This window comes from Nomascus leucogenys, chromosome 23, assembly GCF_006542625.1.
Source record: "Nomascus leucogenys isolate Asia chromosome 23, Asia_NLE_v1, whole genome shotgun sequence".
Taxonomy (NCBI): domain Eukaryota; kingdom Metazoa; phylum Chordata; class Mammalia; order Primates; family Hylobatidae; genus Nomascus; species Nomascus leucogenys.
Genome location: NC_044403.1, coordinates 7,382,935 through 7,410,127, shown reverse-complemented (window position 1 = coordinate 7,410,127; position 27,193 = coordinate 7,382,935). Strand labels below are relative to the sequence as shown.

The 27,193-nt window shown below is 37.4% G+C and overlaps 1 protein-coding gene across 4 annotated transcripts in view; it reads right to left on the bottom strand.

Annotated features, from left to right (window-relative positions):
* ITPR2 (inositol 1,4,5-trisphosphate receptor type 2) overlaps positions 1-27,193 on the bottom strand; it is a 501,416-nt gene that overhangs the window by 369,851 nt on the left and 104,372 nt on the right. For 2 of the 4 annotated variants that reach the window (XM_003265625.4, XM_030804417.1), the window contains exons 3-9: positions 26,074-26,189; positions 25,080-25,166; positions 22,816-22,974; positions 16,682-16,780; positions 16,290-16,373; positions 15,837-15,983; positions 11,701-11,796 (exon numbers count right to left, since the gene is read on the bottom strand). In XM_003265625.4, the coding sequence (XP_003265673.2) occupies positions 11,701-11,796; positions 15,837-15,983; positions 16,290-16,373; positions 16,682-16,780; positions 22,816-22,974; positions 25,080-25,166; positions 26,074-26,189 (788 nt within the window). Of the gene's footprint in view, positions 1-11,700; positions 11,797-15,836; positions 15,984-16,289; positions 16,374-16,681; positions 16,781-17,977; positions 18,357-21,704; positions 21,754-22,815; positions 22,975-25,079; positions 25,167-26,073; positions 26,190-27,193 lie in introns of those variants that run through there. The other 2 variants (XM_030804419.1, XM_030804418.1) reach the window with 2 other exon arrangements.

Genomic DNA, 27,193 nt, shown 5'->3' with positions numbered 1-27,193 from the left:
AATAATGCTGGAATAAAAAGGAGAAAGTGGATGCGAAAGATTTTGCAGAGACAATAGAATCTGAATGTGTAAACTGAGAGAGAAAAATGTTTATCGTGACTCTCACGTCTTTAACTATGAACTAAGAAAAATCACTCTTTTGCAAGGAAACAATTAAATTTTAGATAAATTTATTGATTTTGTATGGCAATGGCATATCCAAGATCAAAGGCAAGGGTCCACTGCAGCCACGGCAGTGAGTGACAGAGAGGGAATATAGAGACCCATTACTAATCTTTGAAGACAATCTTCAATTAAATGGCCAAAGAGGAATATAAAGAAGTCAGGTGTGGTGCAAAATGATAGAGAGAGAGAAACATCATAAATACCTAGGCAGTGAAAGTCATGATTGTACCACAGTCAATTAAAAAACAACTGCACCCTTCCATCTAACACAATAGCAAGAAGCAGACCAGAAGTTTTTAAGTCCATAATACCTATTTATTTTCTTAAAAGAGAAGCTTTACTTTTTTTTTACAGTGAAATGTGTTTTGATCAATTTTTATTATATATAACACTGAAATCATAAACTTATCATGTGTGTATTTTTCAATAATTATATGTTCCTCTTTCCAATGACTGGCATTTCAGGACAAATCTATTATTCTGATTGATAAGCCTAGAAAAGAAAGGAGAGAAAATAACCGGCCAGGCGCGGTGGCTCACGCCTGTAATCCCAGCACTTTGGGAGGCCCAGGCGGGCAGATCACAAAGTCAGGAGATCGAGATCGTCCTGGCTAACACGGTGAAACTCCGTCTCTACTAAAAATATAAAAAATTAGCCGGGCGTGGTTGCAGGCGCCTGTAGTCCCAGCTACTTGGGAGGCTGAGCCAGGAGAATGGCCTGAACCCAGGAGGCGGAGCTTGCAGTGAGCAGAGATCGCGCCACTGCACTCCAGCCTGGGCGACAGAGTGAGCCTCCATCTCAAAAAAAAAAAAAAAAAAAAAAGAAAGAAAAGAAAAGAACCTTTACTGGGTGTATATGTGTGTCAGGTACAATTTCTATATTTTGATATGTAACATTTTATTCGTATGTATAGAGTCTGGTCTGTATGTTCGTCTACTGTATTTATGTATACATACACATGCATACAAACCAGGCCCTTTTCACATACTATGGCTGATACATTTGAGAGAGAACTAAACATAGAGACATTTAAAACTACAGCCCCAATAGTCATAAAATCCTATGCTATTATAGAGTTTCTTGAGTACTGAGTTTCTAGCTAATTAATTAAATCCACAGGCTATTGAATAGTCAGGAAATAAGTGTTTACTGCCATCTGGTGGAAGTTTTGCCTATCTACAAACAAATAAGCTAGTGATCTTTAAAAGGGCTTTTATTCCAATCCTGAATAAATGACATTATTATGCAGTACTTGATCTATATTGCTTTGGAAAGATCATCAAAAGTTTTTGCTTTAGTAATATCCAAAGAAAGAAAATGTAGGAAGCATCAGATCAGAACTTGTGAAGGTTGATATATAATTCTTCCCACAACTGTTGAAGAACCATTTACTGAGGTCCCCATATTTTCCTATGCAAAATATGGTAAAATTACTTTCTCCCCCACAGACATAGTTGTGAACTTGCCTGAACCACTACAATAATAATACAAGTAAAATATCTACGACAAAGTGTCGATGAGTGTGTGGACAGCTGTGTCAAAAATATCAGTGTATATTTACCTTCCCCTCATGCCACCTAACTACATATATGCCCAACAGAAACGACATTGCAAGAGAAAGGGTCTAATAATATGCTCTGTATTACTTCATAAGATCAAAAATCTTTATCTTGTTCATAATTAGATACTTTGTTCCACATTTTATCCATAGGTTTCTAGCACTGAGGTTTTTGGTTTGCTTTGGTTTTTTTTTTGGGGGGGGGGGGGGGGGGGGGTTGGTGTGTTTTTTTTCTTTTTTTTTTTTTCCTTTTATTTTGAGATGGACTCTCACTCTGTCACCCAGGCTGTAGTGCAGTGGTGGGATCTCGGCTCACTGCAACCTCCACCTCCTGGGTTCAAGCGATTCTCCTGCCTCAGCCTCCTGAGTAGCTGGGGCTACAGGCATGTGCCACCATGCCTGGTTAATTTTTGTATTTTTAGTAGAGAAGGGGATTTCACCATATTGGCCAGGCTGGTCTTGAACTCCTGACCTCAAGTGATCTGCCCACCTTGGCCTCCCAAAGTGCTGGGACTACAGTCTAGCACTGAGTATTTCTTTAAAATTAATCCAAATCCCTAAACTATCCTGTTGGGTAACTTTACATTGAATAAAGGACCATTTCTAACCCTTGGTTCGCTTTACTATCTTGCAGAATAAAACTTAAACCATGTTAAATCTTGTATCATTATCCTAGTTCCTAGGTGTTTTCTGCAATTCACCAGAAAAAAAGATGCTATTCTTAAATAGCTTGCAACATACGTGTTTTCTCTATATAATTCAACTACGGAATTTCCAGCATATCAAATGGTCTGATTTCCTTCGGATAGTGCCCCCTTCACTTCCACATAAATAATTAGGCTTATTACATTTTTCTGAATAACTAAACCATCCAGTTAAGTGCTGGTTAAAATAGAGTATCATACTTGGGCACTGTATCTATAAGTAAATTTTAGATCTTTTTATCTAATTTGTGCTTAGATTTAAGGTTGCAGTTCTTTAAACTTACTGTGAGACTTAGCATGGTCACCTACAGATGTTAACAATTAGACATTACATACAACCATTTATCTCAGATGTGCATGTATGGTGGAAACAATGGCAAAAGAGATCTCAATGTCCCAGAGATTGAGTTAATCTAAATTGCCAGCTCTTAGAGGACAAGGACCATGTGTTAATCATCTCTGTTTTCTTCACAATGTCAAAGTAGTACTTCTACCTAGTAGGCATTCAATAAATGTATACTTTCAGTATAATACAGATCAGGGTTCTCAACCCTTAGCACTACTGGTATCTTGAACCTGATAATTCTTTGTTGTGAGGGGCTGTCCTGTGTATAGTAGGATGTTTAGCTACATCCCATTCCCTAACTGTGACAACAAATAGCAGCTCCCATTCCCCAACTGTGAAAATAAAAATGTCTCCAGACATTGCCATCGTTACCCTCAGTTGAGAGCATTCATTCCTAATACTTTCATTATATCGTTTTTTTGATTTTAACAAAATAAATCACCTCTGTGAGCCTGGATTTATTTTTCTGTAAAGTAAAACTATTGGATTTATAACAACAGTCATAGTCCCTGTGATTCATTCATTCAATCATCCAACAGTTACTGAAGGCAAATTAAGTGTCAGGCACTCTTCTAGGCACAAGGTGTCCAGCAATGAGCAAAACAGATACAGGCCTTTCATTGCAGGGAACAAAATAGCCATTGAATAGATACACACAATACACACAACAGGTAACAAACAAATGCATAGCTAACTGTGAACTGTGATAAGCCCAAAGAAATGCTATAAACATTTCCTCCCTAAGTGGGGGATTTCTGAAATATCTCAACAGGTTTACGGAGAATAACTGTGGCATTATCCAGAATCAAAGGCTTGTAAAATTCTAAAATGCTCAATGAATTCTAACTGCTCTATATTATTTAAAAGACCACAATTTAAGTTGTTACACAATAGCGTGAGTTAAACTCAAATGTATAGACCACAAAAAAACTATTTCAAGTTATTCAAAAGAAACTTCATTTCTGCTTTAGAAAAATTTATCTAAAGAACTTAGAGAAATAAAAGCAATATATGTTAAAAAATATACTAATAATCCAAGTCATGGATAGTCTTTTCAGCTGTTCTCCTAGATAAGCATTTAGCATACTTTGCCCAGTTGATTAAGAGTAATGTCACCCAAAATGTCTATTTATAAATCATGGAAGTGACTGGCTGGCTGTGTGTTATACCCGACATAGGAACTATACAACAGATCATGAGATATTATTGGAAGGATTTTCAGTGGCTCCATGAGGCAGTGTTTCCTATGTCAAAGCATTGTAGTAATCTTTTCCAGATAAACATATTAAATAACTAAACTTTGCCCCTATATACTTACCCTCCTTAACTTATCTAAGACATGCCAGTTATTAATAATGATAATAATAATAAAACACTACTCTGCATTTTCTCTCTGCTTCCTCTCCAAGAAAGCAAACGGACTTAATATTTATTGTATACCTCTCATGTACAAGGTGCTGTACATCCCCTATCTTCTTTAATTCCAGAATAATACTATATAATATACATTCTTCACTTTTTATACAGTATACTTTTTATACAGTATAATACTTAAGCCAGGCACAGAATGACAAATTAATGGGTACAAAAATATAGTTCGATTAACTTTTTTACACACAAAGGAACTCAGGTCCAGAGGGGTTAAATATTTGCTTAAAGTCAGACAGATTGTAAACAGTATGCGTGGGATTTTTTTCCCACTATGCTAGGCTCTGTCACACTGGCCAATATAAACACCAAAAACTCAAAGGCAATTAAAGAATTACATAATCCAATTTACCAGGAATGCCTACAGCACATGAAAGTAATATTTTAAATTATAAATATGTCTGTTAAAGTTGGAAAGGTCATGGGAAAAAAGGTTAATACTCTGCAATATCTAGCCGCACTGCTAGGTACTTCCCTTTAATGCAAAAACAGCAGCATCCTCAACCATCTCATTTTTAAAAATACGTTTTATAAAAATCATCTAATAGGACTCTTAATTTTCCCTGGCCTACTACTCTGCTTCCCCTTTTCACAGCCGTGCTATGAAAACTCAGTCTGCACCCACTTCTGCTTCCTGGCTTCCTGGTCATTTCTCCACTCCTGTTTTCTGGTTTCCACTAAAAAATGTTCCCCATAGGCCGGGCTTGGTGGCTCACACTTGTAATCCCAGCACTTTGGGAGGCCGAGGTGGGCGGATCACGAGGTTGGGAGATCGAGACCACGGTGAAACCCCGTCTCTACTAAAAATACAAAAAATTAGCCGGGCGTGGTGGCGGGCGCCTGTAGTCCCAGCTACTCAGGAGGCTGAGGCAGGAGAATGGCGGGAATCCGGGAGGCGGAGCTTGCAGTGAGCCGAGATTGCGCCACTGCACTCCAGCCTGGGCGACAGAGCGAGACTCCGTCTCAAAAAAAAAAAAAAAAAATGTTCCCCATAAAGTAACAAATGATTGCATTCTTTTTTTTTTTTTTTTTTTTTTTTTTTTGAGACGGAGTCTCGCTCTGTGGCCCAGGCTGGAGTGCAGTGGCGCAATCCCGGCTCACTGCAAGCTCCGCCTCCCAGGTTCACGCCATTCTCCTGCCTCAGCCTCTCCGAGTAGCTGGGACTACAGGCGCCCGCCACCACGCCCGGCTAATTTTTCTGTATTTTTAGTAGAGACGGGGTTTCACCGTGGTCTCGATCTCCCGACCTCGTGATCCGCCCGCCTCGGCCTCCCAAAGTGCTGGGATTACAAGCGTGAGCCACCGCGCCCGGCTAAATGATTGCATTCTTGCCAGCTGATGTAAACAGATTTGTTTCTGGCCTGTTTAGTAGCACTCCCTCCTTTGTGAAGTTCTCTCCTCCCTCGCTTGGCATCTGTAATTCAGCCCGTTTGATTTTCCAGGTGCTTCTGGCTTCTCAGGCTCCCAGTCTCTCCCTCATCCTTCAGAGATAATTTCCTCATGATTCTACCTTCAAACACCCTCCCACTCTCTTTCTACTCCCTAATGATCTTACCTGCACTCTGAAAACCCGAATCTAACACTGGTCAATCCCCAAACTTCCAGACGTTTTGAAATCTTCCCTAGTGGACAACTTCACCCAGACATTTTATAAGCATAATCGAATTTGAATGGATTATTTCCCTCATCAGTTTGGCACCTCTTCTCATTTTCCCTAATTTGGTGAATGACATCACTAGTTCTCCAAAGCCAGAATCCTTTACCACTGCATCAGTTCTGCCTCCCAAGAATGCCTTCAACCCTTCCCTTCCTCACCATTACCAAAGCCTCTCCCTTGGTTCAGGTCCTCAAAATTACTAAAGCAAAAACTGTTGATGACCTTTCCAAAGCAATATAGGTCAAGTAATGCAAAATAATTTTCTTTGTTAAAGATTGTAATATAGCCCTTTTAAAGACGACTACCTTATTTGTTTGTAGACAGGCAAAACTTCCACCAGATGGCAAAGAAAGAAAATGTAGAAAGCAGCAGATCAGACTCTTATCTGGCCTCACTGCCTCTAGATTCAATTTCTTCTATTCACTTCACAAAGGCTCCAGAGCAGTGCTGGCCACTACAACTGTCTCTTTGGAAATGTGCATTATTTCATGTGGCGTAGCTGTTGAGCAACTTGAAACGTGGCTGTTGTGAATGAGAAACTGACTTTTAAATTTTATTTAATTTTGATAATATTAATTTTAATTTAATAGCCAACATGTGGCTAGAAACTACTATATTAGACAGTACAACTCTGGAGTGGTCTTCTTTAATCACAAATTTATTTATTATACGCCTCTGTACTTTAAAGTTAAACCCATTCTCCTTAATACGTATGGCCTGAACTGATCAGCTGCACTACACTTCTGGCCCCATCGCTTCCCTCTCACCTTTTAGCATTACTTCCAAACTCACAAGTCCTACATATGAAACTCGTTTGTATGGCACTACACACCTCCTTTCTTGTGTACAAGCTGCCCTCGCTGTCTGAACGCCCTTTCTCCCTTTTCCCCATGTGCCTTACTCATTCATCAAGCAGCAATGCCTCTGATCTCCTGACCATTCCTTGCACATCCCTGAGACCCCCTGAGAAAAGTGTGGGCCACTATTCATAAGCACGCCACTATTCATATTGCTATCATAAATTTATCACACTGTACTGGGATTTTTTTAATGACACCACTGATCTCTACCAAAGGCCTGCTAGTAGCTGATCAGTCCCAGCCTCGAGGTAGCTACCAAGATAAACTTCCTCAAACTTCATTCCTATTACAAACTAGATAAAAGTCAAACCCTTCATTCAAAATCTTAAAGCAAGGAGACCTGTCACTCAGTCATTCCTTTCACAACACCTTCCTTGGGCTGGGCCTCAGTTTTAATATTGTCTATGTATGATTTGGACATTCCGTATCTCTGATGCGCCTCCTTAGCGACTTACACAGGACTGCCCTTTTATTTCTCTAACAGTCCATGTCTATTATTTTCTTTGAGAACTAGTTTGCCCCAAGCAAGAATCTTCAACTAACCTCACTCCAGATTCTCTCATTGGAATATGACCCAATTCTACCTGCACATATAATTAGCCCTCCCTGACTGTGCCGCGTTGTCTTCCAAACTAGAAGCTCCATTCTTTGAAGGCAAAGACTGAGTCCTCAGCTTCCTTTGCCGTACCTGCAGCAGTCTACCATGCTGTGCATTTACCAGGCACTGAAGAAACATATATTGAAGCTTGCATGAAATCCTAAAGACTATGTTTGCAATTTATGAATTCTAAAAATAGTCATTCCCAATTCTTGCATTCCCCACATCCCAATATGTGTCTTTTTAAAAATAATATCTAGTAATTAAAGAGAAAACTGAACAAGTAAAATAAATCTGTGCCATGGAGCCTTTATCACTTAAGAATAAGGGTACAGTGTAATAAAACAAATAATTCTAGGAGGTTGTCACTCAAATGATAGAGAACCCCCGTCCTACTTGAATGACATGACTAATGCTTTGAAATTAAAAACCTGGGCTATTTTATTTTATTTTTTGAGACAGAGTCTTGTTCTTTCACCCAGGCTGAAGTGCAATGGCACAATCTTGGCTCACTGCAACCTCCACCTCCCAGGTTCAAGCAATTCTCCCACCTCTGCCTCCCAAGTAGCTGGGATTACAGGCACCCGCCATCATGCCTGGCTAATTTTTGTATTTTTGTAGAGACAGGGTTTCACCATGTTGGCCAGGCTAGTCTTGAACTCCTCACCTCAGGTGATCCACCCACCTCAGCCTCCTAAAGTGCTGGGAATACAGATGTTAGCCACCGCGCCTGGCCAACCTGGGCATTTTTTTACAAGAGATTAATAACCAGAATATATAAGGAGCTAAAACAACACAATAGACAAAAAAAAAACTAATAATCTGATTTAAAAATGAGTAAAAGATCTGAATAGAAATTTCTCAAAAGAAGACATGCAAATGGCAAACAAATATATAAAAAAATGCTTAACATCATAATCATCAGAGAAACGCCAACCAAAACTACAACAAAATATCATCTCACCCCAGTTAAAATGACTGTTATCCAAAAGAAAGGTAATAACAAATGCTGATGAAGATGTGGAGAAAGGGGAACCCTCACATAGTTGGTAGGAATGTAAATTAGTGCAGCCACTATAGAGAACAGTATGGCGGTTCCTCAAAAAACTAAAAATAGAGCTACCATATGATCTGGCAATCCTACCGCTAGGTATACACCCAAAAGGAAGGAAATCAGTATATGGAAGAGGTACCTGCATTCCTATGTTTATTACAGCACTATGCACAATAGCCAAGATTTGGAATCAACCTAAGTATACATCAACAGACGAAAGGATAAAGAAAATGTAGTACCTGTTCACAGTGGAATATTATTCAGCCATAAAAAAAGAATGAGATCCTGTCATTTGCAACAATATGGATAAAACTGGAGGACATTATGTTAAGTGAAATCAGCCAGGCGCAGAATGACAAATTTCACATGTTCTCACTCATATGTGGGAGCTAAAAATTAAAACAATTGAACTTATGAAGCTAGGGAGTAGAAGGATGGTTACCAGAGGCTAGGAAGGGTGGCAGGGAGGGAGAGAAAAGGTAGAGGTGATTAATGGGTACAAAAATATAGTTCGATAGAAGGAGTAAGACCTAGAATTTCATAGCCCAATAGGGTAACTACACAGTTAACAATAATTTATTGTATATTTTAAAATAACTAAAAGAGTAGAATTGGAATGTTCCTAATACAAAGAAATGATAAATGCTTGAGGTGACCAATATCCCAAATACCCTATGTGATTATTACACATTGTATGCCTGTATCAAGACATCACATGTGCTCCATAAGTATATACATATACTATGTACCCATAAAAATTAAAAAGTTTAAGAAAGAAATAAAGACCTGGGCATTTTTAGAAAGCAAAATGATAAAAGTGTAATCATTGCTTCTCAACTGCTGTCAGTTACCAGCTGTTCCTGGACTAGAAATCATTGTGATTTGGCCACACCTCTAGACACTTTCACACCAGTAAGAACAAGCATCCTGAAATATGAGCACACCAGGATTTTGTCCCAACTGACATAGAAGATACAAAACACCAATGTATGGATGCCAGGATTTTGAGGCTATGATTGCTATTTTGATATTAGAACACTACACAGAGCACCCATTCTGTTATACTAGTTAAAATCAGCATAAAATAAATTCCTAGCTTTCAATTTTCAGATATGTACTTAATACTTAATTTTCCCCCTCCTACTAGACCATAAAAAAGATGTTATCTAAAGTATTAAAGGTCAAAGAAAAGGTCCTCTAAATACACCAGATTCTTTAATGGATGAGACGGCACCTGGCATTTAAAGCTGCATTCTCTAGAGACAGGATGAAAGAGAGTCTTTCAAATCATTTCAAGGAATGAATTGCTTTCTACTTCTCCATTTTTAATTAATTCGTGTATATATTGAAGTCTTGGATCTTCGCTAAGGTTAATGAACAATTTAATTCTTAAAAATCTAATCATCTGAATGCATCAAATGATACATATTTTAATTATAGAAATTAACAAAGAAAATTAGTAATATACATGTACATCATGTCAGTTTTGTACAGCACATCAGTAGATTTGCTTGAAAAGTGAATTGGGGAAAAGAGCCACTAACATAAGATCCCAGAGATTTTTAATCCTAATTTCTTATCTTTTATAGGATATCTAGTTAGGCTTTTGTAATTTTTATTTTAGACAAGGTTCTCTACCTTACTAATGATTCTTGCTTCAATGAGTTGTTTTTCAAAAGGGTTACTTTAAAACATTTATGCTATAAACAGACTGTAAATTGCAAAGCTGTATTTCATCTAGTTGAGCACTAAATAATGTGTTAGATACTTAAAAAAGTAAAAATAATTCCTGTTTATCACATAAAATTACGCTGGGCACAGTGGTTCATGCCTATAATCCCAGGACTTTGGGAGGCCGAGGCAGGCGCTTGAGTCCAGGAGTCTGAGACCAGCCTGGCCAACATGGCAAAACCCCTTCTCTACTAAAAATATAAAACATAGCCAGGCATGGTGGCGTGAACCTGTAGTCCCAGCTACTCAGGAGGCTGAGGCAAGAGGATTGCTTGAACCTGGGAGGCACAGGTTGAGTGCATCGCAGCACTCCAGCCTGGGCAACAGGGCAAGACTCTGTCTCAAAAACAAAAATTAGTCATGCCAACATCACTTACCCTGTGCTTACCATAAGCCACAACTTCTGCAAGCACTTTGCCTCATTTAATTCTAATAAGTTAAGAGAATTAGAAATATATTTGATTATCCCCATTTTCCAGAAGAAGAAATTGGAGTGTAGTGTGATTAATTTGCCCAATATGTCTCCAAATGCCTCTCACATACAAATCCTGAAATCTCCTTCTTCCCATCCTCTATCCATTTACAAAGTAGTCATCAAATGCTTTCTAAGTGCCCAGCACAGTTCCATGAATGGAAATTTTCATACATCTGGAAAAGACTAGCTTCAAAATTATTTTTATTTTATTTTATTTTATTTATTTATTTTTTTTTGAGACAGAGTCTCTGTCGCCCAGGCTGGAGTGCAGTGGCGCGATCTCAGCTCACTGCAGGCTCCGCCCCCCGGGGTTCACGGCATTCTCCTGCCTCAGCCTCTCCGAGTAGCTGGGACTACAGGCGCCCGCCACCACGCCCGGCTAATTTTTTTGTATTTTTTTTTTTTAGTAGAGATGGGGTTTCACCGTGGTCTCAATCTCCTGACCTCGTGATCCACCCGCCTCAGCCTCCCAAAGTGCTGGGATTACAAGCGTGAGCCACCGTGCCCGGCCTCAAAATTATTTTTAAATCAGATAACCAAACTTTAATTAAAACATTTGTAAAACCTCCGTGATGTTATTTCTACCTATCCTGCATATCTGTCTGTCAACATACTTTTAGTGGATAAAGAAAAAGCTTTTGTATGTTTTTACCATTTTTATTGACAGTTTTAAGAAGAAAACATTTTCCTTCCCAATGATTTGAACAATAAAAGCCACCCACAGTGCAAGAGGCCACTGCAGATGAACCCACAGCTAGCTAGGCTATATGACACGAGCAATGAACTGATCATATCTATGATGCAGACATTCCGAAAGGGTGAAGCTAAATAGAAAATTTTAGGCCACATCACATACATATGCAAATCAGATGCCCCATTCCAGTTGGCCTTCCAGTAAACCAACTGCAGAATTTTTGTTGTTATTATCGTTGTTGTCTTAATTTGTAATACTCTAACATTTACATTTTAAAAATAATTTATATGCCAATCCAAAACACTAGAAGCAACAATCAAATTTGTATAATGACTGTTCCTACAAATACAATGTCTTGTGGAGAACCCAATTGCCTCTTTCACTGATTCAGAGTCAGAAACTTAATACCACTTTATCCATTAGTCTTACCTCTGCAGCTAAATAGTTTCCAGTTGCAAGATGTTTAAATCTGAACAAGCTGTTCCACTGTCCTGCACCCCCACGGCATGGGTCATGATGAACCACCTACAAAGAGAGCAGTGATAGTAATGGCAAAACAATATTTATGTTCCTGGCAAGCAAATGCCAACAGTTTACATGCCTGCCCTCCTGTTAGTGCTGATCTGTCAAACTTAATATATGTTTCCATGGGAGTATCATGTGGCAGAAAAACAAAATTCCCCATAAATGAGCAAGAGACATGTTATAACAGTTGTTAACTCGTGCATGCATGACACTCGTGCCTCACATCTGCAAACACAGCTTTACTCAGAAAGACACGTTTCCAAGACCAAAGTGGAAATACTGAGATTTTCTTCCCTTTGTTTTTCAAACATTTACTTGGCAGATTGCATTAAGAGCCCACTATGTGCCAAGTACCTTCAAGAGAAGAGAAACACAGCAGTGGATAAAGCTAGAGCTTCTATTCTAATGGAAAAGAGAGAGCCAGCGAACAAAGAAATAAGTAAGATTTGACAAGTGCCAGAAACAACACAGGGGAAGTCCATGATTGAGTAACTAGGGAAGGCAACTTTAGATATGACCATCATGAGTATGGGCCATTTGGTGATGTCATGTGAGCTGAAACCTGGAGTATGAGAAAGACAGCCACGCAGATTGGAAGAGAGAATCACAAAGGTCAAGGCCTAAGGTCTAAACTACTTAATTCTTAGCCCTTTCCATGCATGCTTTTTATTGACAGCATGTCTTTTGATACCTGTCTTTGAATTGGCCTTGCCCAGATGCTGAGCCCCTAGGCTCACTGGGAATGAACGCAGTAGAAGCTCTGACACACCTGGTTATGACAGGCAGGATGGGGCAGCAGAAAGCTCGGGTTTTACACTCAGACTCAGGCATGTGAGTCTCAGGCCCAGCAGTTACTGGGGTATGACCACAGAAAGGAATTTAACATCTTTGAGCCTTATTTCTTCGTGTACAAAATGGGTTGATTCACAGGATTGTTGTGAAGATGAAATATCATGAGGCATATCAGAGTGCTAGGATAACTTTCATGACTCTCCCTCAGCACATTACGTTCTTTTTGCTGGTACTGACCACCCTTTGGCTCCTGCTGTAACTGCGAATTCTGTATGTTAATACACTTCACTTGCTGATGCCTTTTGCTAGACTCCAGCAACTGTCTTCCCATACTCTCATAACTCAGATAAGATAATAATTATGAAAATACTTCAAAGTCCTGGAGGTCTTACAAAACACTCCCTCTGTGGCCAAAAGCTCACCTATCCTTCAAATTCTCACATCACGTTTCTTCCACAAATCCTTTGCTAATCACACTGGCCACTGTGATCTTGTCAGTGTTTGAACTCTTAAACCTTTAAAGGGAGGCAGAGATATCTGCCAGAATCCGATAAAATCTAATGTTTGTCTCAAATACATACATACACACACACACACACACACATTTTGTGGTTTGTATATAATTGCTAAGGTTAACAAATAATCTGAAGATCCCAGACTAAGAACTACTCTCCTATATACATCAGTGGCTCTGGCAAAGGCAGTACAGCTCCCCAGCGGGGATATTCTAGAGATTTGGAAGGGAGGGTGTTTTTGTTTATCACAATGATTTTGGAGGGATGCTATTGGCATTTAATATGCAGTGACCAAGATATTATCTATGCTGCAATTTACAGGGAATTCCAGAATGTGATCAACACTGTGTGTGGCCCTCAGGACCAGCCCCACCCTGCTAAGTGCTCCCCTGCATCACAGGGGCTGAAAGCCTCACCCAGCAGGGCTCTCAGGACATCCCCGTTAGAATGAAAAGCAGAGGACAGTAGAAGAGAGACTCCTCTTTGGGCTGCAGTAACAGTGGGAGCAGCTGACTAGTGCCCGCTCCTACAAGGTGCGTGGGTGAGGACCCCTCAGCATGTGAGCAGAGGCCTGCAGGCTCAGAGGAGGAGCAGTCATTGCATTGCTTATCTGCATTCAGATAAGCCCATTTCTGCCACTCCACGTTTCCTCCCCAGCCCTTCCAATCATGTTGAACGTAATTTCCCTCTTGCTTGAAACACCTGATGCCCATGCTGGGTAAGCACAGTCCTCAGGCTTCCTCACTAAAGCCCAACTGTGACAGCACACAATAGAGAAACGTCCTGAAGCCTGCATCCTTCAAATCTCAAACAGAAATAAGCCTACCACCAATATAAACTGGCAATACTTTGGTACATCAGCAGATAAAAGCATTTTACATCAAGTTACATGAAATTCATTATAGTGAGGTACGTTTAAATGAAGTAAAGACATCTCAAAATTATTAAACAATTTATTCGCTCTCTATTCTGTTCAATGTGTCACAGCATTTCCAACTATGCATTTTGATGGAAAGGGTTCACTGCAGTGGTAGTTACAGCAAAAGCTATAAAACTAAAAGCAAAAATATGAGAGAATTTTCAAAACTCCTTTTAACAGACTCAGAACCAATATTCAATAAGCAGAGACACATCAAATGCAGGTAACTCACTGTATTTCATTAACAGAGTTTGAAATAATATCTCATCTTATTGCTACCTCTATATTTTTTTAATTTTTAAAAAGCAAAATATTAACTTTACGGTGTGAAAATGCATGCTTTAATTATGTATTTATTTTAGGATTGCCTGTTATTTTTCAGTTTTACTCTTATGAATGAGGTAGACTTCTGGGAGGGGTTTCATGCAGCCTCGTGTGTTATTAGCTTCAGTCATAGCTGTTTCCCCCAGAGCTTCTCAGTTCCATCACCTGTTGATGGTTATGGTCTCCAAAGTCCATCTGCATGCTAGCGACTGAAATTATTCCTCAGTATGTTGTGGAGTTTCAAGATAGAAGATAAGTTCTTTTGTACTATTTCATCTCCATTCTAAACCATGTCATAAACTTAGTTCTTTTTTAGTGTCATATTTATAAATAAGGCTCAGCTCATTTGCAGAGGCATCTTACTTCCTCATTTTCTGCATCTCGTCGGTAATTTGCCTAAAGTATTATCCCTACTTTGATTATGGTTATCTCTCTGTTTTTCAGTTTGCTCCATTATTACGTCTCCTAACACTCGTTATCATTCAAGGGCCCAAATTTACCTTTGCTTTTTCATTTTCCTGTACTGGTATGGGCTGTCTTCTGATCCTCTTCTTTAACCACTCCTCTCAAATCCAAACATATCCATCCAAGAGGGCATAAATATTATATCTTTTAGATAGTCATTCTCATGTTGAAATACATATTATTTTATTATAAAGTATTTTCTTTTTATTTATTCTTTATGTTAGAATTTGAGCATTATACTAATTCTACCTATTAGTATATAAATAATATTACCTATAAATTTCATTCTAGAATATTAAAGGGGTGTCACTAAACATATGTTTTAAAATTGGGGGCAGGTGAAGAATTTGAAATGGTTGAGAACCACAGCTAGTGGCTTAGATGTTTAGTAAATCTCTTGTTCATAGGCAATTCTGTAGATCTTATCTCCTCCACATATAAAAAGATCCTTTAAGGAAAAATCCATAGATTACATTTCCTTAATTACTCTACCATGTTCCACATTTAAGTGATACTTTTAAAAAGATGAATGAATTCTTAACTATGGGTCTCCTGATTTCAATAGAAATGGCATCTGCAGAAGAAATGAACATTGTTCTCCTCAGGGACTGAGTAGTTCTGGCTTCAACCTTCCTCAAAGTGAGGCATTCTACTCCATCTTGACTCCAGTGCCATTTGAGGCACATGGTCTTCAGTCTAACTAGTCTTGACATTTCACAACTGATTTGTTAAAAGTAAGATCGTAATGTACCCTTTTTAAATGTGTGTGTGTGTGTGTGTATGTGTGTGTGCGCGCTTGACAAAGAAGGAGAGAGAGAAAATGAGAGCTACCACAGAGAAGACAGGCTTAGGAAACAGTTTCCTTTCAAATTGGTCACAGCAATGAATAGGCACAAGTCGGTTCACAAAAGTTATTCTATGTTATGATTCTATCATAAATGATGCCTATAAATAAAACAACCAGCCCAGTGGATCTTGTCTTTTTGATCTAAATATTTATTAAGTGCCAAAAAACATTTACATACCTCTATTTCCCAGAGTGCTTTAGAACTAGTAGCAGAAGTAGCTGATTGGCGCAAGGTCGTACGAAGGAAAATGTGCTGTTTTTTCTCATATTCATCACAAGTCAAAAACTTCTCTTGTTCCGCATGAAACAATCTAACAACGTCCCCCTAGAAAAAAGGTCAAGAGACATCTGAACAAACAGATGTGAGAAGCAGGTGTCTCTTTCTGGTTTTGATACTCTGGGCCCCTCTGCTAGCTATTTGACTTTTAATACTTATTTAAGTTTATTTAATGCTTATTTAAACATTTAAAAATGTGGGGGGGAAATTCAGTAAAACACTTAGAGTAAGTATTAACATGTGTAGTCACATTCTAAATTATGAACACCAGTGAATACATAGGTTTTGCATCTAGAATTTCAGTAAGACTACCTTCATTTCTCCCAGCAAATGTCCTATGTAGCACATACTTACTCCTTTTAATACATCCTCTCGATAGGAACTATATTTCATGAATAAAGTGATTTTCCAGCTGGTATTGCAATTAACAGCATTCACCTATTAATGAAGAAATGTTCAAAGTTTTAAGACTACAGATTCCATTCTCTATCAGAAATTATTAGTTCAACTAGTAAAAGGAAATTAAAGACAATTTTGGATAATGAAGTATATAGCTCAACACAAGTATCTTTGAGAGACCATCCAAAAATAGCAATAACTAATCACAGCTATATGTACCTTAGGGATATTAATTAGAATAACTGGGATTATGCTCATGAAAACAATGAAAGAAACTATATTACTTTTTTCTCCCTCTGTCTCATGAGAAAAATCAACACATTCATTCCTTTTCCACTTGAACTTACCTCTTTACACCCTGGGTTATCAAGAAGCTCTATGTTGCTGGCATGTAGTGGCTGCCCTGCATTCACAGGCATCAAAACAACTTTATCTCCTACAACAATCTAGGAAGCAGAAATAAATCACATCTGAGACATTGCATGGATCTTTGGTGCTATATTTGAAGCTAAAAATAACTGCACAGGAGTCCGCATTATTGATCTGACATCTGGTGTTTTTATACTTCACACAAATTTTCATACAATTCTTTTTCTCTTTGAGGTAAAATATCTTCTAATAAATGATCATATAACCATGTCCCATAGTGCCTATCAGTCTGGATTCATAAAGCTAGTGTGGATCTTTTTCATATTAATCTCCCATTTCAGTTAGGGCTTCCTTAAAGTCAATAAATAGGCCATTATCCCTCCCCAGGAGGTCTTATGCCACAAGCACAACAGAAAGAGTAAATGCATCTGCCACCAAAAAAAAGTAATCTATCCAAATATTAGAACCACTGCAAAAGCAAGCAGAAAATGTTATACACTTGTATTATCTTTGCAATAAGAGATGAGTAAATTTGATCTTCCCATAGTCTCAGAAGTGTATTAAAAATTCTAATGTCAGCTCGATTCAGGAAATGCAGGATTAGGTATGACCTTGTGGAAATATGTTTTGTGTTTGAGCCTTGGGCATCTGATTCACTCATATCTTAAATATATTAAACTAATATTGCTCCTTAAACCTGATGTTCATTGTTAAATAAAAACTAAAATTGATTATGGGAAAAGTGCTCTAAAGAAGCAACTCTAATTGATTTTTTAATGTATGCTATTGTAGCAATATCCACCTTATCTTTAAGTATTTTTATTCGTAACTCAAATTGTGGGGAATCAAAGTTATCCTTTCTTCATGATAACAATGAACAGTTTAATTTTCATTATTAAAGTTACTTATGGTGCTGAATTTATTTAGAAGACGTATTATTACAGTAAATAAAATCTCACTTAAAGAATTGATCACTATCTCAAAAATGAAAACCAAAACCCTCCCTTTGTATATTTTATACCAAGTAAATATTAGAATAAATTAGTTTGGTAGATAAATGATAAAACAAATCAGGATTCAGTCGATATGAATAAACAGAACTTCTCCATGTAGTGTATCTTAATCTAAGCCCAAACTTTAAAAACCATAATTTCATATTTTCAATATCAGATATCCTCATATGGATGATACAGAGGAGTCCACACTCACATATGGTACTGTTGTCACAAACTATATCTGGCAATTGAAATATAATAGAGAAGCCTCAAGCTCACCAACCAAACAAAGAAAGGTTGTGCTTTGGTTTGTGGAAATAGCTCCTGCTGTTTACAGGACTGGTCTCCACTCATCACATCCATAAGAAGTCAGATGCTGTAACTCACAAAGACTCATCATAGAAGCTCTCTATATAAGTTAAGGAAAGATCATTAAGGAGCAGTATGAAGTGAAAAGATGAATAGGCAGAGCAAGGCATATAGTATGCTATCATTTGTGTACAAATGTGAGGGAGGGAACAGGAGTATCTGCATAAAGAAATCTCTCCAGTGCGTACCTGAGGAAGAAGAAGAGTAGAAATTGGACAGATGGAATAAAAAGAGTAGAAGAGAGATTTTTCACAATATATCTTTCCATTGTTTTCTATCTTTGAACCATGAATTGGTACCCCTTTTAAAAATTAAATTATGAGCAAAAACAAATGAAAGTCAACATGACGTAAGCATATTCCCAATCCCCGTTCTCCCTAGGAAAACACGTGCTGTTGCACATGACACCAAGGCAGCTCCAAGTCACAGAGCCATGTAGAGGCCTGAGTCATCATCCATACTCTAAAGTACTGGGGGCTTGATACCACATTTTGCCAGTGCTGCATCTCTTCTTCCAATTACATTTTTTCTTTATTTCTTCTAAAACAAAAACAAAAACAAAAACAAGAAACCAAACAGAATACATGTGCAGAACGTGCAGGTTTGTTACATAGGTATACATGTGCCCTGATGGCTTACTGCACCTATTGACCCATCCTTTAAGTTCCCTCCCCTCACCCGCCACCCCCGACAGGCCCTGGCGTGTGTTGTTCCCCTCTCTGTGTCCATGTGTTCTCAACTTCCAATCTCTTAAAGAACCATTGGATTTCGTTTACTATTTGATTCTCATCTGTGCCATATAAATCCTAGCCAATAAGTTACTTAATATAATGACATATTTTAACTATGTCCTTCCAATTCAAGAATATTTTTGGTTGCACCTACATTCGCTGCTCTAAGTCTTGCTATTTTACTATAGTTATCTGTAAGCTTTGGGTTGATCCGTATATTTACTTCAAAACACCACCCATAAAACTGTATATATATATGGTTTTAAATATTATATATATTTAAATATATAATATATACAAATGTGTGTATATATATAGTATATATATGTGTGTGTGTATATATATATGTATATATATATATGTATACATATATATATATATATATATATATATATATATATATATATATAGTTTTTTCTGTTTTTTGAGATGGGGTCTCGCTCTGTCATCCAGGCTGGAGTACAGTGGCACAATCTCAACTCACTGCAACCTCTGCTTCCCAGGTTCAAGCGATTCTCTTGCCTCAGCCTCCCGAGTAGCTGGGATTACAGGTGTGCACCATCACACCCAGCTAATTTTTGTATTTTTAGTAGATTTTTAGGGGTTTCACTACGTTGGTCAGGCTGGTTTCGAACTCCTGACCTCAGGTGATTCACCTGCCTCAGCCTCCCAAAGGATTACATAGGCGTGAGCCACTGTGCCTGGCCTAACATTGTATATATTAAGAGACCAATCATATAGCCAAAATGTTCCTTGATATCTGTGAAACAGCTTCCAGTGGTTCATGAAAAATGGTATTCATAAGTAGAAGCTAACATTAATTCAGTAATTTTCAGGTCCTCATTCTTATTCTTGACAATGATTACCTTGCCTAACCAAGCTGAATAAAACTTGCAAGTAAAATGGATAAAATACCAATTATGTGAAATAAAAAGAATATTAAGAAGTTCCAGGGAGAAAACAAAAAGGTCTAAGAAATAGTCCCTATTCTCACGGAATTCATACCTAATTAGATAACTTGGCAAATATGGATGGTAATATTTTCAGAATAGCGAAGCTCAGGCCGTGATTCACAGATGGGGTCAGGTGCTTTCTGAGAAGCTATGTATTTAATATAGAACTTGAGGGTGACGTCATTTTCTGCCACATCCTAGGATCAGCCATCACATTCACTCTAGTACACAAACATCTTTTTTATAAATTGCAATTCCAAAAGCACTTCTGTTGATTCTATGTAAGAGCCATGTAAGATTCAAGCTGAGATTTTGCTGAAAATAAAGAGGGATATAACATCACTAGTAGCTACCCTTCTTTTGAAGTGGCACCTGGTATGGTGAAAAGAACATCACAATAGGAAACTAAATGCCAGGGTTCTAGTTCCACCGCAGCTAGAAATTCAAGGCACACACTTTTTCTAAAATGGAGAAGTCTACTTACTATTTGAAGAGTTTCTTTTTTCAAGAGTTAAAATTTTCTCTTCATTTAAAGAATATCTGACCTTTATTCCCTTTTAAAATCTACCATAAAAGTAAAGAACCCAAGTTTTCTTAGATCGAAATTGAAAATGAAAAATTAAGTACTCAACCATGGGAAGATACATAAAAATAAAAAATAAAGAAAGAAAAATGAAATATTCATGTTCTCTGCTCATAGCTGTCCCTAGTGACTGCAGTTCAACTGCAACCAAGGGCTTTGTATACAGCTGAAAGTAGAGGGATCCATGAGTCTATTTTTTCCCCAAAACCATCCATCCCACAATTCCATAAGCTGTATCATAAAGTTGCCCTTAAGTAGTAGGAACTATTACCTTTTGAAGACAGGGTTTCCTTTCTCCCAGACTATCATCAGCCTATTTATTGCATTTCATTTGGGTCACAGAACACCTTGTTGGATGTTAAAACCTCATCTTAAAATATCGTCTTAAAACCTCATCTATTGTTAAATATTAAAATATCATTTTAAAAGTCCTCTAAACATTGCAATTTCCTTTTTTTAATTTAATGTGTTTTTAAAGAAAATCAGTAGTAGTTGAACCACTGGTTATGAAGTGACCGTATTTCCAATTGCCTTCCACTTAGTCGGTTTATATTTTAGAAATATGCTACCTATTTTAGGGAAAAAAACAAGTATCACAATACAGTTATTTATGTGACCAATATAGGGCTGTGGGTGTGCTTACGCTTTCAGCAACCTTAATTACACACAAAAGCTACACAGTGGCAAACAAAAACAGTGAGCTGTTTCAGCAAAAAGCAGTGCGGAAGGTTGTTTCAGCCATGCCTTCTGAAGCACATCCAGATAAGGAGAACTCCTGTATTGCACTTAACAATTACATTGCCCGTTTTCACCAAGATTAAGTGTTTGGGTGGTAAGTTTTGTTTCGTTTTGGTTTTCCAGTACAACTAATTATCTGAAATAGTTCATTACATTCAACTCTCTATTGACTGTGTAAAAGCAGCAGGGAAAAGAATAGATAAAATGAATAAATAAGCAGATAGGATGAATTAATATAGTCCACAGCTAATTTAAAAACCCCAATTCATTCAATTATTTCATCACATTCCTTCCGAGCTTGAGCTCAGGTTTTGTCTGTTTTCATATTTAATTTTCATGGACCTCCTGTAGACAGGGACACTATTCAGTGGAGGGCTGGGGATGGGAACAAGCATTGCAAGAAAGGGCCTCAAAGGCACAGGTTGTTCATAAACCACATAATCAGTCCCTGAACAATTGAGAGTTGATTGTAATGAACGATTTAATGAAACTAAAATGTGTATCATGCTCACAGCACACATCACCTGATGTCAAAAGAAAAAAAAGTAGGGTTTATTTTTTTAAGAAATCCAACCAACACAAGACTTAAAGTGCATCACATTCCTGCATGCCATGCTTCTACCAAACCTTACCAAAGGAAGATATCACCAGATAATTTATTAACCAAATTAAATCCAGAAGCTTGCATCCTGTGGAATTGAATTTGTACTTCAAAATTCACTGGAAAAATTAGATTCACTATAAAGACATTCCTAAGACAAGAAATATCCAAAACACATTTAAAATGTAATCAAAGTTTCAACTGAAAAAACTCCATCAGAATAATTATACTTTTATATTGCTCTGAATTCACGTTAATTTTTTTAAATCTTAACTATTGATCCCCCGATGCAATATCTGCAGGATTTATGAAACTTATTCAGCGCTCAGTGTCTAGCAGCATTTCCTGAGCATCGTCCATGTGCTAAGGACTATCACCCAGTATCTTATTTATTATACACAAAAATATCACACTCTGGATCCTATTGACTATTTCTCATAATTTATTCTCTATTTTATAAAGTAGCAGAAAATATTTTAGCAACTACTAAAATTTACAGGCAATACACACATATTCCACAACATGTAAAAAAATTTTTTTTTAGAAACGAGGTCTTGCTATGTTGCCCAGGCTGATCTTGAACCAGTGGGCTCAAGTGATTCTCCTGCCTCAGTGCCCCAACTAGTCCACAACATATTGTAAACACAGTTGTCATCAACGAGCAGATGCCAACCTTCAGCTCCTCTACTCCATCTCTATTAAGACTTATAGACTGTCAGCAGCTGGCCATAGAGCCAGTAAATGGAATCCTGTCATGATTCACAGTGTCACTCCATTAATTCAAACGGCACACACTATTTCCTAAACACAGCTCTTTTTCCTTATGACCAAGCTCCCTCCTGATTAGGCAAAAAAGTAAATTCTCCTTCTCTCTTAAAAGTCTCAGCCAATATTAAGGTTGCTTAAGTTCTTTCACACAAATTCTGGCTGGAAGATTTTAAATTAATCTAAACTTTGTCTTACGATTTCTGAGCACAATTTGTACTATAAATAAACATGTTTAACCTAGTAGATACTAACATAAAAATCAGGTATTGAGTAAAAACTATATTTTCTTTTTTGTACTTTCTGGATTATCTTACTTATTAGGAATTATTTTCTTTATGAACCCACTATTTCCCTCTTAAATGTATATTACATACATTGTCACCCTCGCTTCTCAGCTTCCAGAAAGGATGAATATAAAACCAAGACCCTTCATTTCCTGCAGCATCCAAGGACACACGCATGGCATTCTTCTCCAGTAAAGCAGGTAATCTCTTGTTGACAGTAAGATATTTGTTGCTTTTTATATGCAGTAGCTATAGGGAAAAGACATAGATTACCACCTTTATTCTTTGTCCTCCTCTGTTAATTACATTCATATGTTTTATACATATATCATATATTCATCTAACATGGCTTGAGATGAAAATTAAACAAAGGAGTATTTTCAGCCTCCACACTCACCATCTTTCCTACTTGACTTTCTTTGGGTTCTTCCTCCCCTTTACCCCAATTCTGCTTCATAATGAAGTGGGCATAATAGGGAGAAAAAAAAAACAGGGGACCCCTCTGAATGATTTTCATCTACTGATAAATAATGGCTAAAACTAGGTTTTCCAAAGGAGACCTTGAGTTTCCCGAAAACCACATCCTTTCTCAATGCCTGCACAGCCACAAAAACAGAATATACTAAAGAAAGGCCAAGAAACTCAAATAATGCACCAACCCACTTACTATTATTAACCAGCCCTGCCCACAGTCAGCCCTGATTCTTCCTCTGTAAGGAGGCAGCTGCTCATCCTAAATAGCCTTCTACACCTTCTGCCAGGGGATGCTGACCCTACACCCTCCCAGATGAGTGTAAAAGCATCACTTCTCAGATTTTTTTGGACTTTGTGAACAAAATCTTACCAAAACATGATTCTACTGAGTAGCAAAACCAAAACAAAATAACCTTTCCATCTATTATTACAATCATTTCAAAAAACAATGGTCATTTTAGTACTCACAATATAAGAAAGAAATTATCTCAAAATAAAGTACAGTTCTTCAATTGAAAAAAAAAAATCAGCATTTTTAAATGCTCATTACCATACTCTTGGGTCCTTATGTTACCACAAAGCAATGGAAACACTTATGGGCTGGCCTTTGGGATCTACCATGTTGAAGAACATGGCTCAGCCCCTCACTGACCAAGCTAACATCTGCACTTCAGGTACTTGACAAGGAACGTAAGTTCCACTTGCTGACATTTAATCAAAACTTGGTTAAGAGAAACTCTATTTATGAAGGATTGCCCCAGGGACATCCAGCCCACTCAGGTTGCAGGTTTCACATTATCCATCATTCGATTAAGTCATACATTCAGGGAGCTGCCGACCCAGCTTCTCTCATCTTATCCCAACAGTGCACTGCTTTGACTGCCCTGTGTTCTGGCATTTTGCCATTGGCCAATAACAAAATATCAGGGATATTATTTTAAAAAACAGCTCTATGAAATGCCTCATTGTAGCATTTACTGTAAGGAAGTTGTCAAGGCTATTGTTTACTATATTACACAGTGTCCTCTTTATGAGCACACATAGGAGAAACACTTCCCTGGTCCTATTCCTGGGAACAGTTGTGCTTCTAGACCTCTGATTTGGCTCTGTGCTGTGGATCTCCCAGCCAATGATGCAGCAGGCTATGCTTCCCTATGGCTAAGAGGGCAAGAAAAAGCCTTCAAGTCAAAATTTACCAGACTTTACAACATGGTTTTTATAAACATGCCTTACCCCTGATTTCAGTTTATTCATCCAACCATGATTTTCCCTGTGGCCAATTGCTTTATTTATTTCTATTTTATCTCACTATGTGCTCCGTATTTTGGAAAGTGCCTTACATTCTTTTTTGAAAAAGGTGGGGCATATATTAACAAATAACCAAGTAAGAAGCTAAAAAGATCTAAGTGAAACACAGGAAAGGAATGCAGCTGGGATAAAACAGAGTGTGCATACTAATAGAAATAGAAGACCTTCTAATAACAATTCAAGGATGACTTCCAACTGAAAGTGAAAACTTTTCTCTCTTCACAAAATGAAAAGTTAAGCTCCGTATGTTAAACATGGTCCCATTAATCTAAAGGACTATTTCAGAACAGGCCTTTAGAAATTGTTTCCTGACCCTCTTCTTTTCGATGTAACAACTTGTGCATACATCCAGATAAGATCACTTCTTTATGTGTAAATATCAGATTTATTCTTAAACATACAGAATAGTGCAGCACATATCAACTGAATACATCACAGTATGTCACAACATCAATAATTCCCATCAAAGAACAAACTTCCTGTATCTCAAAATTTTAACAGTTTGGCTTTCCTGCCAACTTATTGACAAACTCCACATAAAATACTCACCTCATTTAAGAGAAAATACTTACTTGTATAACATTACTGTATTTCACAATTTCTCCCAACAGTTTCTTATTCTCTGATTCATTTTGTTTTTGTTCCAGTTCTGCAGCGTGCTATAAGATGATTATCAAATATTCAGTGTGGAAATATAGTAAACAGAGTGTAATAACTGACAAAGAAATATTTTTTTAGGAACAAGACTATAGCCAGGAATAAAATAGGCTAGTAGTAGAGTCAGGACTGTAATCTTGGTTTAGGTGTTTTGTTTTGCTTTATGTTTCCATCATATCATATTGTCTTTCAGATTTTCACATCATATTCACCCAGGTATTTGGAAACTTGGGGAGTGGATGACTCCCCAAAGGGAGCAGTAATTAAATAAATGATTATAATATAGCGTGATGATTTGTCAGTGTATGCTGAAATGCCCTCCAACATGTCTTCGGCCACTTTTATGTTGGACATTTCAGAAAAGTACTAGGCTCTTTGTTCTTATAAAATTACTTTAAGAAGGTATATTGCTAGAAAAACCAACCAGGATAATGGTAGAATTTCCAAAGTCTCAAAAATTACAGTTCTTAATTCTGAAAGTACCAGGAATTTTAATGAGGCAAAATTAAGTTCTATCGAATTTACATTCAGACAAACCATAAACAATGGTCTTTCAATTATTTTTCTCCATAGTCTTTCAGGAAAAATATCATGGATTATGTCAAGTAAAATATAACTGGATTTAATATTCTTACAGAGATTCTGAATTGGTTTTCATTTTGATGGGAAGCTTTGAATTAGTCTGGCACACCCTAAAAAACAGCAGCAGTAATGTGCTACCTACATGCCAGGAAATAAATGGTCACACCCTATTACTTGAAAAGCCCTTCTACTTTCAATGTGTTGCCATATGTATTCTAAATCTCTGTGTATTGGGTGAAAGGACAAAGCTAGAAAGCTCTCAATACATCTTTTGTTATTGCTGTACTTGGTTAGCCTAGGCCAGACAACTGGAATCCTGGTCCTTACCTGTAGTTTCTTCAGCAAGGCTGCCTCGGTGTGGTTCCCTTGTTTGGCTTGCTTTGCTTTCCAATATTGCTTCTGGGCAGAATATCTGTTCATAGGGCACACCTTGAAAAGGCAGTCTGTGACAAACCAACAAACGAAAACACTGTAACTAAGGCTACCAGCATTTCTTAGATTTCCCTTATGGCTCTCAGTTTTCGAATCTTGGAATCCCTGATTATACAGAACAGTTAAAAGTCATATAGTCCGTCCTCCAGCCAACTCTCCATTCACTCTATAACATCCTTTTCAAATAATTATCTAGACTCAGTTAAAATATCCCCTCCTTCATTAATTTAAGTTTTTTAAAGACTACGATAGCCAGTGTACAAAGAAATCAAACCCATGTAATTGTGATATTACAAGGCATGGATTAATTATAATGGGGCACCTGGTCTTAGAAATCAAATAGAATGATATTAGTGACTTTCACTGCCTTATCTGACTTTGCACAATTAATACGTATTGGTGCTGTGTATATTTGACAGCCAAAGTGATCCAGGAAGTAGATCCCAGCTGACCATTAGAGTCATCCACTCCCCAACTTTCCAAATACCTGGGTGAATATGATGTGAAAATCTGAAAGACAATATGATATAATGGAAACACAAAGCAAAACAAAACACCTAAACCAAGATTACAGTCCTGACTCTATTACTAAACATCAAGATAGAAAATCATAGAGGAATATTATAGTTGTGATATCTCTAAGTCAAGAAGCAAAATATACGTTTTATTTTCAAAGAGGAGAATGGAAGAACTCAACAATTTCGCCACATAGTAATGATTTTGTATGCTTGTGGAATAGATTACAATCTAGAATAAAGGTTAATTCTCAGTATTCTATCATAAAAGAGTAGTAATACAGAAAATTCAAAGCTTATTTTCATTTTTCTCATAAAAAACTGTGAGTTCAACATAACAAATTTATTTTGACTGATGTGTTGATATTTAGAGTCATTCTCATTTGACAAATAACTATCACAAAAATAAAATTCAGTCAACTCAAATATCCACTTTAGCCACATTATTGACTACATTATATAATATGCTTGTTCCACTATTTTCCTTAAAATTAATTGTA